This window comes from Podarcis raffonei, chromosome 10 (genome assembly GCF_027172205.1).
Source record: "Podarcis raffonei isolate rPodRaf1 chromosome 10, rPodRaf1.pri, whole genome shotgun sequence".
Taxonomy (NCBI): domain Eukaryota; kingdom Metazoa; phylum Chordata; class Lepidosauria; order Squamata; family Lacertidae; genus Podarcis; species Podarcis raffonei.
In genome coordinates, this window is record NC_070611.1 from 54257295 (window position 1) to 54276467 (window position 19173).

General features: G+C 44.1%; 1 protein-coding gene across 1 annotated transcript; it reads left to right on the top strand.

Annotated features, from left to right (window-relative positions):
* Nucleotides 1–1057: 1057 nt before the first annotated feature.
* Nucleotides 1058–19008, top strand: LOC128422505 (cystine/glutamate transporter-like). The gene is made up of 12 exons (XM_053406591.1): nucleotides 1058–1434; nucleotides 3253–3379; nucleotides 5460–5575; nucleotides 7539–7664; nucleotides 10382–10481; nucleotides 10962–11006; nucleotides 12782–12905; nucleotides 14113–14216; nucleotides 14951–15047; nucleotides 16222–16371; nucleotides 17216–17393; nucleotides 18366–19008. The coding sequence occupies exons 1-12, from the start codon at nucleotides 1221–1223 to the stop codon at nucleotides 18428–18430; spliced, it is 1446 nt and encodes a 481-aa protein (XP_053262566.1). The 5' UTR covers nucleotides 1058–1220; the 3' UTR covers nucleotides 18431–19008.
* The last annotated feature ends 165 nt before the right edge of the window (nucleotides 19009–19173 follow it).

Consider the following 19173-nt stretch of genomic DNA (forward strand, 5'->3'; position numbering starts at 1 on the left):
CAGGGACATCCCTCATTTAGAGAAGTTCTCCTGGTTTCTGATTTGATCCCACTTTTCCTTAGGACGTCCCTATTTTCATTGGAGAAATGTTGGAGGGTATGGAGTTATTCGACTGCCGAGCCGTCTGAAGGCAATCCTGTATAGGGAAGTTTTTTTAAATGTTTTATTATGTTTTTATATATGTTGGAAGCTGCCCAGAGTGGCTGGGGCAACCCAGTAAGATGTGTGGAGTATAAATAGTAAAATTATCGTTATGGAATGGGACGTCCCTATTTTCATCGGAGAAATGTTGGAGGGCATGTATTTGTATATTGTTGGCATCCATCTGCCTCAAGATACAATGGAGTTCACTTCCAGGGGTGAAGTTGAACCACAGTGTTAGCAGCACTGAAGTGATTTCCTGGGGGCACAAGCCTGGGCAGTGTGTACGGAGGTCCTGGGCTGTCCAGATGAAAAGACCCCCCCCCTCTCAGCCTTGCTGATGCGATCCAAAGAAAAGCAGAGCAATGTGTTTGACACCAGCTTAGCTGCAGGAGTTGCCAGGAGGAGGCCTACAAGGCGCCATCCAACCATCTTAGGGACTCTGCTCTGGATTTGTGTAGGGTTTACTACTTAGCCTTCTCCCCAAGATATCCTGGAAGGCAGAGGTGGTTTAGGATCACAGTTTTCTTTCTCCTAGATGGGCTCCCGAGATGGACAAGCCCCATCAGCCCCTTGCTTCCCTCTGCAGCACATGCAGAAACCACCTTTTTGGCCATTGGGCCCACCGTTGGTTGACATTTCTTCCTTAAAAAGCTCACGTCATCCACCAGACATGGAGACAATATCCATGGTTAGGACTGGAGCTTGTACATACTGTAAAACCAAGTGGAGCACATCCTGATCAAAAACAAACTGTTTGTGTGAAAAGCCGGGAATTGGACTTGCACCACGCCACGTATCACTAGCTGTGGACAAAGCCCTGCAGCAGACTTCCGTTTCGTGGGATTTAGGCCCCCGTTTCCCCTCCCACCTGATATTTTTGTTTAAATATTTGTTTACTTCATGCTCCTGTTATTCCAAAGTCTTCCCAGACAAACTGTACTATGCCTGCTAAGCAAAGAGAGAGCGAGAGACTGACTGAGCGGAGAACTGAGCCGCAACGCAGGGGTCCGGAAAGGAACTCAAGTTGTGCTTCATACGGGGACTTCCTGTGGTTCAGCAGGGACACCGAATAAGGCATGGGAGTTTGCAGGAGAAGCAAAGCACCGGCAGAGGTGAAGGAGGCCGTTTTCCTCAGGAGGAAGATCACCCTCATCCGCGTCATCGCCTTGGGGGTGGGCACCATGGTGGGGAGCGGCATCTTCATTTCCCCCAAAGGAGTCTTGCAAAACTCAGGCAACGTGGGGGTCTCCTTACTGGTGTGGCTGGCTTGTGGGATCCTATCACTATTTGGTGAGTTGTTTGGCTGCTTGGTGGTTTAATTTCCTTTTTCACATACTGCGTCATGTGATAGACAAAAATCCCATGACTGCAATCATGGAGCAGGAATTCTAACAATCATAAAGGGGGGAAGCCTCCTCTCCCACCCCAGCATGTGGCAATTGCGGTATAACAACTTAGGGTGTGTCCTCTTGGGGATGATGGAACCTCAAAATGGGCTTCTGTGGAGGACAGTGGGAGAATTATACACACACACACACCAATATTAAATTCAGTTCTCCACATTTCCACATCAGTTTGTGATTTATTTGTTTTTTAAAATAGTCCTCATGAAATTTCATCCACATTTTAGTGTGAATTTTTCCTTAATATACACAATTCTGTATGCAATGCACATATTTTTTGGGCAAAGCATATTTTATTATGTATATTTCCCCTAATACAATGCACTTTTGTATGCTATTTTCACAAATATATCCATTTTTGTGCACACTTTACCCGAGTATATGTATTTTTTGTACGAATTACTTGACTGGAGAATTGCTATTAAATGTCTGGGTGGAGGATAGCCTGGTTTCAGTTGTCAATGCTCTGGCAACCTCCAGGTTAGACTACTGCAATGTTTTGTGTGTGGGGCTGCCTTTGAAGATGGTTCAGCAACTACAACTAGTGCAAAATGCAGAAGTTCAATTGTTAACTGGCTCAAGACAGCACGAGCATATAACACCAGATCTGGCCTGACCACAAAGGCTGCCAATTTGTACTGGGTTCATTTCAAAGTGCTGGTTTTGACCTTGAAAGCTTTATATGGCTTGGAACCTCTAAAGGACCACCTAAAGGAACCGAACCCTGAGATCATCATCTGAGGCTCTTCTCTGAGTCTCAAGAAGAGAACGAGCTTCTGAGTAGCTCCCCATCTACGCAACTCTCCCCCATGAGAGGCCCGACTGGTATGAATGAACTTTGTCAACATTTTGGTACCAAGCAAAGATGTTGATTTTCCCGGGCATTTGGGTAGCACCAATGATTGGATGTGTTTACGTTGATTATATTTTTAATATGTTCATGTATTTTCTACTGTATTTTATTCTTGCAATTGGTTTAGAACTGTCTGTTGTGGGAAGCGATTCAGAAATTCTACAAACTAACTACATCCAAGTTACACACTAGAACTCTTTTACCCGGTTTGCCTTTTCGTATTAATCTTTTTGTTCTCATTATATTTTTATGGGGGTTGGTTAGTTATATTTTATAATCATTATACTGCTTTTATGTTGCTAAAAAACATGTTTTCTTTCTTTTAACAGAAATGTGGGCTAGAAATTTGTTAGAGAGAGGCCCATGTGCAGAGGCAGATTTAGGGGAGTGCGACTGGTTCAGTCGTACTGCATGCAGAACCTCGGGGGGCCCTATAGAAAAGTGGGGGGTGCTCAATATTGGTGTTGTCCAGGACGCTGCTGAAATTTGAGACTCTCCGTTGCCGTCTGGGGGGGTTTGAATCCCAATTTGGCCATGCAGCCCACTGGGTGACAGTGGGACATTCATCATCTATCAGCCCAACCTACCTCCCAGGATTATTGTGAAGATAAAAAGTGGGAGCTCCTTTGAATTAAAACTAGACAAAAGAATGGAAATTACCACTACTACTGATGTTGATGATTATGCATCTCAGTTCTAAATATCCTTCCATTGGTACCAGTCCAACTTATTTTAGTGCAACTGAATTTCATATCAATGTACTTAGAATTAGTGATATTACTCATCAGATAAGGGTGATGGTGATGATAAGAAATGCACACAGGGTTTACATTTTAAATGTTTTCTTTCTAGGAGCCCTGTCCTATGCAGATCTTGGAACGTGCATCACCAAGTCCGGCGGTCATTACATTTACCTGCTAGAGACACTTGGGCCACTGCCTGCTTTTCTAAGATTATGGGCGGAATTTGTTATGATCCGGTAAGGGCAGCTTCAACTTCCCATTGTTGTGTGAGAAGGGGGAGGTTCTCCGGAGAGACGGAGGGGGTTTTACTGGGAGTTTTGTGTCTCTTTAAATCTCTCAACAGGGGCACTGTTCCAGCTGTGTTTTTAAAAGCAGCCAGCTGGTGGATGCAGCACCACTGAGATCTAACAAATGGCTGCAAAGACGTTGAGAGGGAGGGGAGAGGGAAAAGAATCTAAGAAAGAGATGGGGGGGGAGAGAATGAATGAAATAATAGAGAAAGCCCTATGGGAGAATAAAAACAACACACACACAAACACGCACACACAGCCTTTCTTTCAGTCACGACATGAGATAGATGAATATTTTCTTCAAATAAGAAGACCACCACTGTACTTTTTTGCAGCAGCCACAACAAAAGGTCTTGTTCTATAGAAATCAGTTTGATATATGATCTGCCCCTCCACCAATACCAGATAGCTACTAGATAAACAGAGCCGTCTGCCACAGAACATCTGGGAGCTGCTTTCCCCCAGGAGAGGGATCTCACCGCTTGCAGCACCAGGACAGAGCAATGCAAACACATGGGCCCACTACCCTATTTCAGTGCAAATACAAGAACACACACACACACACACCACTCATCGACCACCCCACCAAGGTCAGGCCCATCCGTTCAAAGCTTGTTCCCTTTTGTGTTTGTTTTGCGTGTGTTGTCACAAATGCTGCAGAATTTAGAGGAGAAAGCGGGGTTGGGAGCTGGGGAAATCATTCTACCTCACACCAGAGGGGGAGTTGATGGAGCATATTGTAAAAGACTGGCCAATGGCCATCAAAAAGCTTTGAAAATAATCCTAGCGGGATGTTGGTGAGGCTCTGATGGCCACATTTCAAGGCCTTTTGCTCCATCCCATGCATTTCCCCTGTCTACTCAAGACTGTATGAAGAACCGAGCTGAAAGCTCCCCAATGAATACTATGGGCCAAATGTAGAACAGAGAAATGAAACCCAACTTGGAGTGGGGCTTCCTTTCCTGTCACTTTTCAGAGCAGTGCAAAATCCACTGTCAGGGGACAGCACACCATCAACAAAGGCAACAAGTATATTTTTTCCCCTATGGGGGGGGCAGCAGTACCAGGGCATTCTTTCATCAGCCTCACCAGCCTTTTGCTTTTCCCATAATACCATGGGGCATCTCGGGCATATTGAGGAAAAACCTGGGTTCTTATTTTGGTGGTTGGGCCACCATTCTCTCCCCTGGTGTCCAAAGCAACATTAGTTCAACAGTTCAAATGAAATGGTGGTGGGCTATTGAAAGAAAATGGTTTGGGTCTGTGGTTTGCCATGAAATCAGAATCCCTAACCATGGCTGGGGTCCTGGCCTGAGGGCAACCTGTGGCCTGTCTGATTTGGATAAGATTGCATTATTATTATTTTTGTTTCCTGCAGTTTAGAAATGGAAGACTGTAATTGCCTGCCCTTGCACTTGGCAGGAAGGGAGTCTCACAGCTTCTCATTTGGATCCTGGAATTGGAGAGTTGGAGAGGGACCAATGGTCATCCTCCTGCAATGCAGGAATCACAGCGAAACAATCCCTGACAGATGACTATCCAACCTCCTTCAATGAAGGAGAGTCCACCACATTCTGAGGTACAGTGGTACCTTGGGTTACAGACGCTTCAGGTTACAGACTCCGCTAACCCAGAAATAGTACCTCAGGTTAAGAACTTTACCTCAGGATGAGAACAGAAATTGTGTGGTGGCAGCAGGAAGCCCCATTAGATAAAGTCATACCTCAGGTTAAGTACAGTTTCAGGTTAAGAATGGACCTCCAGAATGAATTAAGTTCTTATCCTGGGGTACCACTGTAGTCCATTCTCCTATCAGACAGCTCTTAATGTCAGAAAGTTTGCCAGAAAGTTCTTCCCAGTCCTCAATCCGTGCTTTGGAAGAGTGTCTGAATGTCTTCATTTGTGGTTGTTTTAGAAGAGCAGACATCATCAGGAGCAGACAGAAAACATAGGTGAGAGGGAGACAAAGTTGCCAGAGAAAAGACCAAAATAAAAGAAATGTTTTTGCCTTTGTTTCATTTTCCAGACCTGCAAATATGGCTGTGGTGTCCTTGGCATTTGGTCGGTATTTAATCGAGCCTTTCTTTGCCCCGTGTGATGTCCCTCCTTTGGCTGTGAAACTGATCACCACCACAGGAATCAGTGAGTACCAAAGAGAACTAAATATCTAAGGTTGCAAGTTAATCCTAAATGTACCTGCCAAATATTAATACATTTCTCACTGCCTCTTGTACATCTGCAGATATTTCCACAGCAAAATATCATAAATATGCTGAGAAAGTTCACAAATAAAGCAAATCTTCATAGCTCATAATACCTGTTTTTATTATGAGTCAAGAACCCTTCTCTAAATGTTTGTACTGATAAGGAGATATATTTTTAATACCCCACTTTTGCACAATTGGTGTTTATCAGACTGTTCTGCTGAGGCCAGTACCAATAATAATAATAATTTGATTGATTGTACCCTGCCCATCACTTGGTAGCCCCAGCTACTCTGGGCTGTTTCCAACAGAATATAAAAAAACACAACGAAACATCAGACTTTAAAACCTTCATGCACTATGGTTGGTGCATTCTCAGAGCCTGATTGCTTTAACCCAGCAGTAGCCAACACAGTGCCCTCCAGATGCCACTGGACTCCCATCAACCCCTGCCAGCATGGCCAATACTCAGGGATGATGGGAGTTGTAGTCTATCAAACTTCTGGAAGGCACCACATCAGCTGGCTGCCCCCACTTTAATCTCTTGCTTAGCCTCATTGAGAAACTGCCTTTCATTCCCAATAGCTGCATCTCAGTTCACTCTTAGTAGTCCATATGTTGTCGGACTACAGATCCCATCATCCATTCCCATTAGCCATGCTGATTAGGGTGGCTGGGAATCGGATCCAGAACATTTGGAGGGCACCAAATCTGCTACTCCTGCCCTATACTAAGAAAAGAGGTTCCCAGTGCCGTATGATAACCGTATGAGTTCTCCTCAATTCACAATCCTAGCCTTGTCTACTCAGACGTCATTCCTACTGGATTTAGTGGGGCTTAAACTCAGGTAAGTGGGCTTAGGATGGCAGCCTTAGTTCTCACAGGCCATCCATGAAATGCTGAGATATTTGTTCCTGGTGTCTTTAAAAAGTTTGCTAGATATATCCAAGGCAGTTTGTAAATGAACAGAAGCTGGTTTTCTTTTTGTTTGATGCTGTCAGCCAGTTGGCAAAGGAAAGGGCTTTTCAAAACCGCAGTTAAAAGCTATTTAAAAGCCAGCTAGTTAAAAAACAAAACAAAACAAAACACCACTCACTGGCAATATTTAGAAACAGCAGCGCTCTTGCATGTTTGAAAGCTTCACGCAAACAGTTGTAAACTCCTTCCTTATAGGGCTCCTCGGCCTTTAAGCTACGTGACCAGCAGAAATGCAGGTGCAGCTTTGCTTTATTTTAAGAAAATATTGAGAGGCTGCTGTCTCATTTTTTAAAATGTCAGAGCAGTTTAAAACAAAAATACCCAAAACCATACAGTAAAAACTCTCTCTCTCTCTCTCTCTCTCTCTCTCTCTCTCTCTCTCTCTCTCTGTGTGTGTGTGTGTGTGTGTGTGTGTGTGTGTCTGTGTTGTTGAAAACAGACATTGATTAGACATTGTGGAAAGATGTATTCTTAATTGCCTGCACAGGTCTGGCAGAATTTAAGAGTTTTCAGCAGGCATTTAAAAGTTGGCACAGAAGGCACCTGCTGCAGAGATCCGGCAACAGGGATTTATTGACATTTCTGCCAGTCATGCTGGAGTCCTATCAGAAAGCCCCATCAAGCTTGTGGGGTTTTTTCTAATGATCAGCACTTTTAGTAAGTAAGCTTGCTGGAGAAGCAGTATTTCCATCTCCATGGGCTGTTATGACACAGAAGCATTTCTGGTTCTGTTTTTTTAATGTCAGCAAAAAGTCAACACTCTCTAGCTGTTCCAAAAGCATGAGCACCACAGTCGCAGCCATTTCTGGTACAGTTATGGTGATTTCTCTCTCCTCCTTTTCCTTTCTTTCTTTTTTCTAAAAAAATATTTATGCATTTTCCAATTTTCTATTTACATGTCACATCTCTCTCCTCCTTTCCAGCCCTAGTCATAGTCCTCAACTGCTGGAGTGTGAGCTGGTCTGCCAACATACAGATATTCCTCACAGCCCTCAAGATGGTCACGGTTGGTCTGATCATTGTTCCTGGGATGATGGCTCTGGGAAATGGTAAGACTGGCCAGAACCCTCCTATGTGGCGTGAAATGAGAAAGGGGCATCAGAAGGGGCAGAAACCAGCAGTGGCAAAGAAATAGTGGAAAGATGGGGGTGGTGAGAGAGACTTGCCAAGGGACAACAGTAGGTTTGATAACAGAATTCTGTGTGGGGTAGGGACACGGGTGGCGCTGTGGTCTAAACCACTGAGCCTCTTGGGCTTGCCTATCAGAAGCTCAGTGGTTCGAATCCCCACGATGGAGTGAGCTCCCAGTTGCTCTGTCCTAGCTCCTGCCAACCTAGCAGTTCGAAAGCACACCAGTGCAAGCAGATAAATAGGTAACGCTGCGGCAGGAAGGTAAATGGCATTTCCGTGCACTCTGGTTTCTGTCACGGTGTCCCGTTGCGCCAGAAGCAGTTTAGTCATGCTGGCCACATGAATCGGAAAGCTGTGGACAAACGCCAGCTCCCTCAGCCTGAAACGTAACCATCCAGGGGTCCTTTACTTTTTTTCTGTGTGGGGTGCTTTTCCAGACTCATAGAATTGTAGAGTTGGAAGGGACCAACTCTAGTTCAACCCCCTGCAATGCAGAAATTTTGCCCAATGTGGGGCTCAAACCCACCACCCTGAGATTAAGAGTCTCGTGCTCTACCAACTGAGCTATCCCACTTGAGCCCCAGGTAGCTTTTACACATCCATGGTTTTACTGAGGGCCAAGCCATGCACCCTACAAAGTAGGCACCCTGCTCCCTTTCTCACCCCAGGATACAGAAGTGAGGGATCTCAAGCCTAGGTGGCAGAGCAAATGTGGTCTTTCAGGCATCTCTAGCAAGCCCCTGGGACTCTTCCTAGGCCAAGGGTGGGGAATCATTTTAACTCTGCAAGCCAGCTTTGACAGGTGGGGTAACCTACCTGCCTATCGAGCGACATTCCCTAGGCCATGCCCTTGGCTGCTTGGGGTGCATCATTCAGACGGTGCCTCTTGCAGGCCTGGCTGGTGAGTTGTGTGCCTGTGCCTCTGATTTATACTGTAGAAGAATGAACATCACATCCATCTCTCCACTCCCTCTTGCCTCTGGCCCCAGGCACCCCAGGCCTGTGGCCCCTGGAAAAGTCCCCACAAGGAAAAGTAACCTTTAGGCTGAAAAAGGGCTCCCTGTTCATATCAAGGTGTGAAGTTTTATGTGTGCAGAAACTGCCCGTAAAAGCTGCAATATGCTAGAACAGTGGTTTTCAACGAGTGTGCTGTGGCACCCTGGGGTGGCTTGAAGGATGGTCAGGGGTGCCACAGGCAACACTGGCCTCTGTCCCTCTTTCCTTCCCACCCTCCTCTGAGGCCCTCTCCTGTCTCTGCCTCTCATAGGCTTGCACAGCTGTTTGTTGCAGCAACTCTGACCACAAATTCCCCAGGCAAATGGTGTCTCTGGGGCTGGCCATGGGCTGCTTTCCAGGCCCCTGTGGGGCAGTGTGAGGAGGCATCTCTCTTTGGGGCAGGGTGGGTAGCTCAAAGACCAGGGGCAGCAGCTGCGGCTGCCCAGAGGACTCCCAAGGAGAGGAGGCTGAGGGAACACTGCACAAGGGAGGGCGTTTGAAAAAGGCAAATGGTGATATAACTGGGCTCCTGAGCCCCACTGGGGTGCCGCAGAAAGAATGTAGTTGGTCAAGGGAACTGTAGACTCAAAAAGGTTGAAAACCTCTCTGCTAGGACATTCTAGCAGGTCTTCAACTTTTTGAAGTCCTCGAAGCGCAGCTGTTGTTTTTCATGCTGTGTGTCTTAGATTAGTTCCAAGGCCATTCAGTGAGCAGTTTCTTCTTCTTCTTCTTCTGACTTCTATGCTTTACTTTCATTTTGCATTTTATATTCGTGTGGTGTAATTTTTCTGCTGAAACTTGTTTTGCTCTAAATGAGCTGAGCTTTGCCCTGCTAGGGAGCTAGCAACAAACTGCACGAATTATGCCTTAGTAAATCTCTCCTTAGAAGGGACGCAGGTGGCGCTGTCGGTTAAATCACAGAGCCTAGGGCTTGCCAATCAGAAGGTTGGTGGTTCGAATCCCCGTGACGGGGTGAGCTCCCGTTGCTTGGTCCCTGCTGCTGCCAACCTAGTAGTTTGAAAGCACATCAAAGTGCAAGTAGATAAATAGGTACCAGCGGGAAGGTAAACGGCGTTTCCGTGCACTGCTCTGGTTCGCCAGAAGCGGCTTAGTCATGCTGGCCACATGACCCGGAAGGTGTACGCTGGCTCCCTTGGCTAGTAAAGCGAGATGAGTGCCGCAACCCCAGAGTCGTCTGCGACTGGACCTAATGGTCAGGGGTCCCTTTACCCTTTAAAGCTCTCCTTAAATAATTTTTTCCTGCTGTCTGTGTATTTTATTTTACTTTTTGAATCCATGCAGCTGCCAAAGTTCTTCTACTCTGCTAATCAAACAATGTTCAGGCGTGTTCCAGGTCTTGGTTCCCAACAGTTCACCCATAGTAGCCAGTTGAAGCCCTAAGGCAGTGAAGATGCATCCACAGCATCTGTAGATACCTTGGGTACCATTTCTCCCCCACTACAGCTCCATGCTGGGGGAGTCTGCACCTGTTGAACTTCTGCATGTTTTACAGAAACAACGATACATGGCCTGATCCAGCCAGTTCTCCTTATGCCCTTATCTGGCTGGGCACAATGGAAAATGCTTCTGATTAGGATGGTGTCTGCTGATGTTTATACCTGTTCTCATTGTTTTTCAGGCCACTATGAAAATTTCCAGGACAGCTTTAACACAACTTCGCTGACACTCGACAAGCTTCCTCTTGCTTTTTATTCTGGGATGTTTGCCTATGGAGGCTGGTAAGTCTTTTAAAAATCTAATAGAGCTTTCTATTGTTTGCTCAAATGTCAGAAAGAAAATGCAAATCAAGCAATAAATAAATCTGTACTTTACTCCAGAGCTGGCACAATCCTGGATTGCAGATAATATTTATCTATCTAGTCTGCACCAAATATCTGTTGTAGGGTTGGGATATAACTCACAGTGTCATCTTCCTTTGTTCATTTCTTTTGTGAATTACTGAGGTGATCGTGCTTCACAGCTCATTCCCTTTGGTAATTTTGATGCTGTTTTGTAAGATTCCGTAGCTGTTTTCAAAAAGTCTGGTGTGCATTTTTATCTATTTTTATTACAGACATACAATATATGTATACATGGAAAGGAGAATACTTTCGCAAAGTGAAGTTAATATAGCAGGATTCGTTATTACTGGGGTCGGGGAGGTTTAAAAAAGAAAACACACATATGTTGACCTTGTGACTCTTGATTTCTTATTTCAGGTTCTATATCAGCTTTGTAACAGAGGAAATTGTAAATCCTAAACGGTGAGCAAACGGGGGGTGGGGGGTGGGGTTCCGTTCTTTTCCGGTGTATGAAACATGTGTTTCCCAAATAATTGAGAGCATCTGAGGGAGAAACAGACCAACAGAGCACATGTTAGGAGGCAGAGTCTCTTCAGCAATGCCCCAAAGAGGAGAATCCCTGTTAAGTTGTGGGTGAACATATCAGACGACACAGCGATTCTTCAAACAGCTCTTGCTTATTCACAGGCCAGGACAGAACTGAACTGAAGGGTTCAGTCAGCCTGCTTATATAGAGCTCCAGCACAACGTAACTGTATCAACTTTCTAAAACTATCCAATCACTGAACGTCACTTTCAATCCCTTATTTGCATAACTATCTACAGTATCCCCCTGCTGCCCCAGGGTGAGAACTTCAGTACATAACAATCCCCTCAGAGTTGACCTCAGGAAGAGTTAAAAAAAGACTGAGTAAATTGGCATAAGAAGATCTTGCTGAATTAGGCCAAAACCCCATCTAGTTCAGCCTCATGTTCCCACAGCAACTAACCAGATGCCAATGGGAAATCTCCTGTCTGAAATCCTGGGAAGTTGCTGCCAGTCCGTGTAGCTAATACTCTAATAGAGGGATCAACAGCCTGACTCAGTATAAGGCAGCTTCCGATTTTCCTGTCCATACAAAGAAGCAGTAGCACAGATGTCAGCTACAACACCCATCCATTCAGCTAAAGCTAAAGGTCAGGGAAAGCCTTAGCCAGCAGGTGAGTTTTCAATAAACAGAAGCATCCATCATTCGGTGCCTTCTGAATCGCAGACAGTGAGAGCCCCACTTCAGTCCGGCTTTCAGATGACCACAATGCAGGTTGTGTAGGTATTGGCAAAATCTCCGCAATAGATCTCAGTGATCTCCTGAGTCTGTACAGAGGGAAATGGTCAGCCAGCCCTGAGTTGCTCCAGCTTTATACATTAGCAACGCCTTAAAAGTGGCTCGCAGGTTAACAGTCAGTGCAGTCCCTTCAACAGCTGTGTTCAATACATGAGGTAGTTTGGATAAAAAGAGGGGGAGGGGCTTATTAGGATTTGCTATTCTTCTTTTAGGGTTTGTTATTTTCTTTATTATGTTTTTATATATGCTGGAAGCCGCCCAGAGTGGCTGGGGAAATCCAGGTAGTAAAAAAAAATGTTTTTGAAAATATATATAATAAACTCAGGTGGGAGCAAACACGAAAGGGATCTCCTACTCATTTGAATGGGAAAGGATGAAGTTGGTTCTCATTAGAGAGTAGGAGATGTTATTATTATTATTATTATTAATTAAGTAGTGAGACACTCCCTGCATCTTCCAAACTAACCTCAAGGACAGAGTGACCCACAGTGCGTGAATCACAGTGGCTAAGCTATCAATATCTTTAAAAAGACATATTTATACATACATAAAGAAATATAATGCAAGCAACACATAGCCATCCAGCATATAATACGGGGGTCAGGGAGGTCATCAGGCTCCCAAAAGTAGCCTGTTATTTGAGAAGAAATATGAGTATTCAAGTGTCCCTGTTTTCATCTCTACACCTTTAGCAGGTCTTGTCATATTTGGCGCTAGCTTACAAGATAGGAAATGTGGGGTGGGAAGAGGGACAGCACCTTGAAATGTGGACCAAATAAAATTCCCAACTGTCTTTATTTCCCTATTTTTGCAAATGCCTTCTACGTTATTGAAGGTGGGTGGCCACAGGGTCAAGGGAAATCTGTCTCTAAAATGGAACCGCGTATAAGAGAGGCTGCTTTTCTTCTTCAGGAATATCCCACTCGCTGTAATAGTGTCCTTGGCCGTTGTTACAGGGTGTTACATCCTTACCAATGTGTCTTACTACGCAGTCCTGACACCACATGAGATTCTCAACTCTGAAGCAGTAGCTGTGGTGAGTGTGGCAATTTGCATGCTATCTGTATTTTTAGACCAATATTACCAGAGGAGAAGGGAGATGGTCTAGAAGGCCTATTGGACATAAATTTAAGTAACAGATTGTAAATTCCTAGGGCAGACATCTGTTTCCATGGGCAGCGAAGAGGAAACACATGCTTTTCTAAACAACATTTGTTCGAGGAAGAATCTTTAAATTGTGCACCTATAAATGAGCAAAACCAGACAGAATACAGAGTATTCCTAGATTTTTGTTTCTCTCCAGATCAATATACCTTTATTCAGCATAAAGCAGCAATTTATGTATTGTCCTTCAACTGTCTGGACACAAATTTGGATAGGCCTTTTCGGCTGATGTGCTGACCTCTTTTAGTTTTGACTTATTTCACAGGTGGTCTCTGCTGGCAGCAGGGCTGTGGCAGCTTTCAAATGTTTTGCACTGTCTTGTGACATGCACAACTATCTTACTGTTGGACAGAAGTTGTGTACTCAATGCAATGAGTGCCTGGCTCTCCGAGAACGACTTTTGTCACTTGAGGCCAAATATATGTTTCCCTCTCCCACCCTGGGCTGGCCCAGTTTTTGCTTTTTTATTTATTTGCAGCAGTTGTTGACATCTGTAAGTCTCCCGAGACAATGGAGGAGTGTCCCTTTGGGAGTGTCAAACTGTTGCAGAGTTAAAGTGCCGTCTGCGGCTGCAGAGAGTGATATGGGAGAGACATGTTTTGTTGCAGCGGGGGCAGGTGAAGGCATCCAGTTGTGCTGCTGCAGATGCACCATGGTGCGTGTTCTCTCTGTGCTCCTTCCAGCGGTCATTCATCCTCTGGTCACTACTGTGGATACACCACCTGTCTGCCTCCAGGCACTGCAGTCGTCTGCAAGGGATTCCCACACAGCAGGGTTGATATTGCCAGCCAATATCTCTCCTTTTCCTTCCAGAAGCTCAAGTGACCTAGATTGTTCTCCAGCTCCTTGTTTAAACCCCACAACAACCCTGTGAGGTAGATTAGGGTGAGAGGCAGCGACTGGCTCACAGGGAATTTGAACCGTAGTTTCCCAGGCTCTAGTCAGACATTCTAACCACTACACTACACTGCCTTTGTTTACTGTATGACATAATGGAAGGTTCTACAGAACTCAAAGAATGGTACCCTATGATACTGTTGGTTGGCCTTACTGATAAGGCTGTCTTGGTTGTCTTCCAGAGTTTTGCTGATAAAGCTTTCAAGAGCATTTCCTCTGTGATTCCAGTACTTGTAGCTCTCTCGTGTTTTGGTGCTTTGAATGGAGGAATCTTTGCTGCTTCAAGGTAAGGGCTTGCCCATTTCAAAGCAAATGTCCTTATTACAAGAAACTGTTCACAGTTCCTTATCTTGTCAGTGTCTCCCTTCTACCAAAATGCTACTTTAGGGAATAATACAGAAAGCAGCCATTTCCCCCCAAATCTGCCTTTTGTACAGAAATTCCAGTTCTTATCCCCATTTCACAAACCTATGTAGAAATAATTTCCAAATGCTGGGAAGCTGTGGCTAAAGAAACACAGCACAAACCTAGGCTATAAGGAAAATATTTTTCCACACACCTTAGGGATAATGCCTATATAGAAAGGAAAAAAAGTCACGTGCATTGGGGTAGTTTAAAGAGCATTTGCTCCCTGACTTGACATATTGAACTCAGCACAATTCACTTCAATAACAACAGCCATTTTTTGTGAGCTGATATTTTACAAAGAACTTTTCTTAAAAAACCAGTCAGTGGACAGCGAGTGGTGGAAGCTAGAGAACAACTTTGAATAACGCTTACATTTCAGTGATAGGAATATAAATAAAAACGAAGTCTTCTCCAAATTTACCAGGTGCAATGATGCTGTTGTGGGGTTCTCTTTTCCTAGAGTATGTGATATCCCTAACACTTTATGATTTCTAAGGGGGGTGGGAAAGAAATGTTTTCTTTTAACGAAAGGAGTGTTTAACAAACCTCCAGTAAGCATAGCAAAAAAAGGAAGTGGAATTCAATGTGTGATCAACTGGTTTTGTTCCACAGGATGTTGTTTGCCGCTGCCAGGGAAGGACAGTGGCCAGCGCTCTTTTCAATGATACACCTTGAAAGACACACTCCTCTTCCAGCCTTGATACTAATGGTAAGAGCTTAAAGGTTTGCTTTAGTGTGCGGTTGGACATAAAATGCAGTGTATGGGCCTGGGGGGGGGGATTTTGCCCTTGGAAGGCTGATGATGTGTAATTTGAAAAGGGGGAGAACTAAATGTATTAGGCATGTTTCTTAAACGATAGGCAGTGTCAGGCACTGCATGTACACAAACTCTATAAAGGTAGAATGTTCTCGGTTTCCATGTTTGAAACAAATTGGCCATACCACCCTGGTTTTAGCCTCCATCTTTGGGCAGGTAACGCTTTATCGCATCCTTGGCGTACTTAAAGGATGCTTGTTAGCTACTGAAAGAAGACAGATGGATAAATGAATTGTCACTAAATTTAGAGAAGAACGGCTGAGTTTAGCTGGGGTCGTTTTATATTGTTCTTAAGTGTTACATGTCTATTTTAGGGTTGCCATATTTCAAAAAGTAAAATTCCTGATACCTGCAAAGTTGTTGAGGTTTTTTGTTTTTTTTAGGAAACCACCCAAAATTGAAGAGCTTTTTTGGGGAAGCCTGACCCCAAAATACTGATTTCGAGCTTTTTGAGCTATTTCAGCTGCTTTTTCCATTCCATTGCCATACATCCAGGTTTTCCCTGACAACCCCCCCCCCCCCGATGCCATTTTTACGCCAGGAAAACCAGGACATGTCAGGAATTTTCCTGACATGTGGCAAGCCTAGTCTATTTGTATTTCGTATTTGTATTTTTTTGTTTCATAAGAATGATTGATACTTTTAAATGTGTTTGTGGGAGGAGGGGGTTATTGTGTTGTTGCTTTTGTTTTAGCTATTTAAAGAAACACTGCCAAATTTGAGAAGCACTGCCTTAAGGTATCTGGGGTTTAGGGTTTTGTATATTAACACAAGACCCTTGAACCTAGGCTGGTAGCATGTGGGCAGCTGGTGTGGATGTTTCAACAGACATGTTACATGCTGCTGGCCATCTGCCCCCATCAGCAATTTTGTACTAGTTGGGAGTTTCAGGGCCAAGTCCACCATCAGGTCTCATCAACTGAAAACGTTCCCATAATTGTGCTCAATAATAATGGACAAGTGTTATACAGTAATTAGTCACAAGGAAAACCTAAAAGGAGCATGGAAAAATGGTTTTGTATTCTACTGACATATTTCCAACACTGCCATTTTTCTCCATCTGCAGTTGCCATTGATCTACTTGATGGTGTCCATTGGTGACCTCTATGGGCTGTTGAACTTTTATAGCTTTTCACGCTGGTTCTTCATAGGACTTGCCACCCTGGGGCTCATGATACATCGTTATCGGCATCCAGAACTGCCAAGACCCTTTAAGGTAAGAAGACTAAAGATAGTGGATACAGGGAAGGGTAAATCTGCGCTTCTATCTTTTACCTAGCTAAAGAGCACAAAAATCCAAACATATTGGCCCAGCTCAGACATAAAGCTCATGTGGTTTGTTGCTCTCACCCTGTAAGATCTCAAATGTATACTGAAACCATGGTTTTATCTGCCAGACTAAGCCTTGACCCCAGGGAGGATTACCTGATACAGGACCCATTTTTCATCTTGTAAGCAGAGAGATGGGGAAACTGCCATAACCACAATTTGCTTAATGAAGATGGGGTGCCCATGTTTTGATATCCATTTGCAGCTAATCTTTAACTATTATATGGTCAAGTGTAATGCTTAACCATGGTTAAGGAAAGCAAGTCACAATGAAGTATGTCTGAAGCCATTATTTTATAAGCTGCTTAGGGGAATTTCATTGCTGGACGGCCATATTCTGTAAATATTGTGTTACATAAGCAGAAGCAAAGTGTGACCTTGCTCACAGGCTGCTAACTGAACAAGAACAAAAGGGAATCAAGGATCCATTAGAAGCCAAAAATAGGAGAAGGGGAGAAAAATGCCACCATAACATGCTAGTATTTCGGAAGAAGCCATAAAGAAAGCCTAAACCAGCTCTTTTTTCTGCACTTTATTAAAACTAGAGGATGGAGACATTGTTAAGAGTGTTGTTGTTGTTGTTTTTAAGTGCTTTGTATAGGGATGAGTTACGGTCCTTTCCATCTCTCAGATTAAATATACTACTCTTCTCCATGTTCAAAACATGTTTCTTTTTTGCATTTATGCTTCATGCAGAACTTTATTTTCCGATTTGACCCTTTTTCCTTTAGGTGCCTTTGTTTTTCCCACTAGTGTTCACAATAGCCTGTTTCTGCATCGTGGGAACATCCCTGTATTCAGATCCTGTGAACACCAGCATTGGCTGTGCTGTGACTCTGTCTGGCTTGCCTGTCTACTATCTGGTGGTACAGAAGGCTAGGATCCCAGGCTGCTTCACATCCATGTTCAGTAAGTATGGCATCAGCTATGGTAGCTCAGAACTGTGAAAGGGAAGCTTCAAAATTAGCGTAAATGAGGCCCGATTTCACACGTGGCACATGGCACTGTTTGTGGCTCACAAGCCGTCAAGAGGAGTTCTGCATCACCAAAGAGTTGGGGACGAAGTTCCCTCTGTCCTTTTATAGACTATAGAGCTGCAAATGCCAACATCTGTGCAGCAGAAGCTATGCTCAGTTTAGGACGGACAAAAATCATATGTGAAACTTCTCCCTGAAATTAAGCTAGTACTCTGATTATTATTATTTATTGAATTTTTATACCACCCTTCATCCAAAGATCGCAGGGTGGTTTAGAGTATAAAAGCCACAAAAATACACACCATAACAACAAACCGCCCTGAGATCTTTGGATGCAGGATGGTATATAAATTTAATAAATAATTGTGATAACATGCACAGTTCTCCACAGTAAATTGGGCCTGTCGCATTGGCTGTGATTGACGACTTCCCCTTGTCACACGTATAAGGACCCAAAAAGCACTGTACTTACCTTATGAAGTTTTGGTAAAAACACGAAGAAGATAAATCAATGCATGTATAATACTGCTTAGAGCTCAACCACAGGAAAGGTTAAGAATATGTCTAGTTCGAATGAACTTGGTAGAGACTGGAGAAATCTTCAGGAAGGCGTTCCTCAAGACTACTTCACAAATGTTAGCAAGTATATATACCTATCTGTATAGTGTATGGCTCTGCCCTGTTAACTATCAAGAGGCATGCTAATAATTTTAATTGCATGTAAACAGGAAGTGAAACCAGATAGCTTCTCTCACACTTCATAGGGAATAGCAGGTTCACAATGTGGACCACGATATATCTGATGTGTGAAGCAACCAGAGTTTTGTGTTTTCGCTAAAGAACACCAAATGATGCCTCTCCCAAAGTAAACTTTTCCTCTGATTTCCTTGTTGCATTTGTCTAGATTCCATCACAGTAAAATTGCAGATCCTGATGAAAGTGGTGCCCCAGGATGTCCTAACATACTGAAGAATGTGCATCCCTAGGACCTTTCAAATCTGTTCTTTGGGAGCTCCTCACACTCCAACCGTGTGGGATACGCCTCCAAGTTCACTTTTAAACAAGAAGGGAGAAAACTGTGACAAGCCATTCTTTCCTTACCAGCGATTAGCCAGAGCATTTGGATATCAGAAAATTAAAGGGTGGTCTTGTTTTGGGCAAAAAACATAACCCAGTTCTGCTTAGATCAGGAGTGGGAAGCCTCAAGTCTCTCTGTCAGGCCTTAAGACTCTTTCTAGACCACATCTCTCATCAGCCTTGCTCTCTGCATCCTCCCAGAGGGCTTTTGCCCTTGAACTATGGTCATGCCCCCGACTTGTCTGGATAGAGGTGGGAGTCTGAAGAAATCTCCGACTTTTGCATGGTTGGAATGTTAGGCCAGTATTTCAATCTCAGTATATAGGCTACTAGAGCAGAAAAATTGGAACAGACCAATGGTAAATCTAGTACAGGGGTTGTTAAACTGTGGTCCACAGACCACTAAGGGTCAGTGAGCTTTGTTCAGGTGGTCTGCAGTTGTTCTGTTAAAACAATGGAAAAGCATACAGCATCTACATTACACTTGCTACAATAGGCGGGGGGGGGAGCAGTCTGCCAAGACCCTCGGCCATTTTCAAGTGATCCATGGAGCAAAGAATTTGGGAACCACCAACAGAGTGGATACCAGACTTTATAGTGTATTAAAAGCTGTTGCCCGGCTGAGGAAGCTTGCA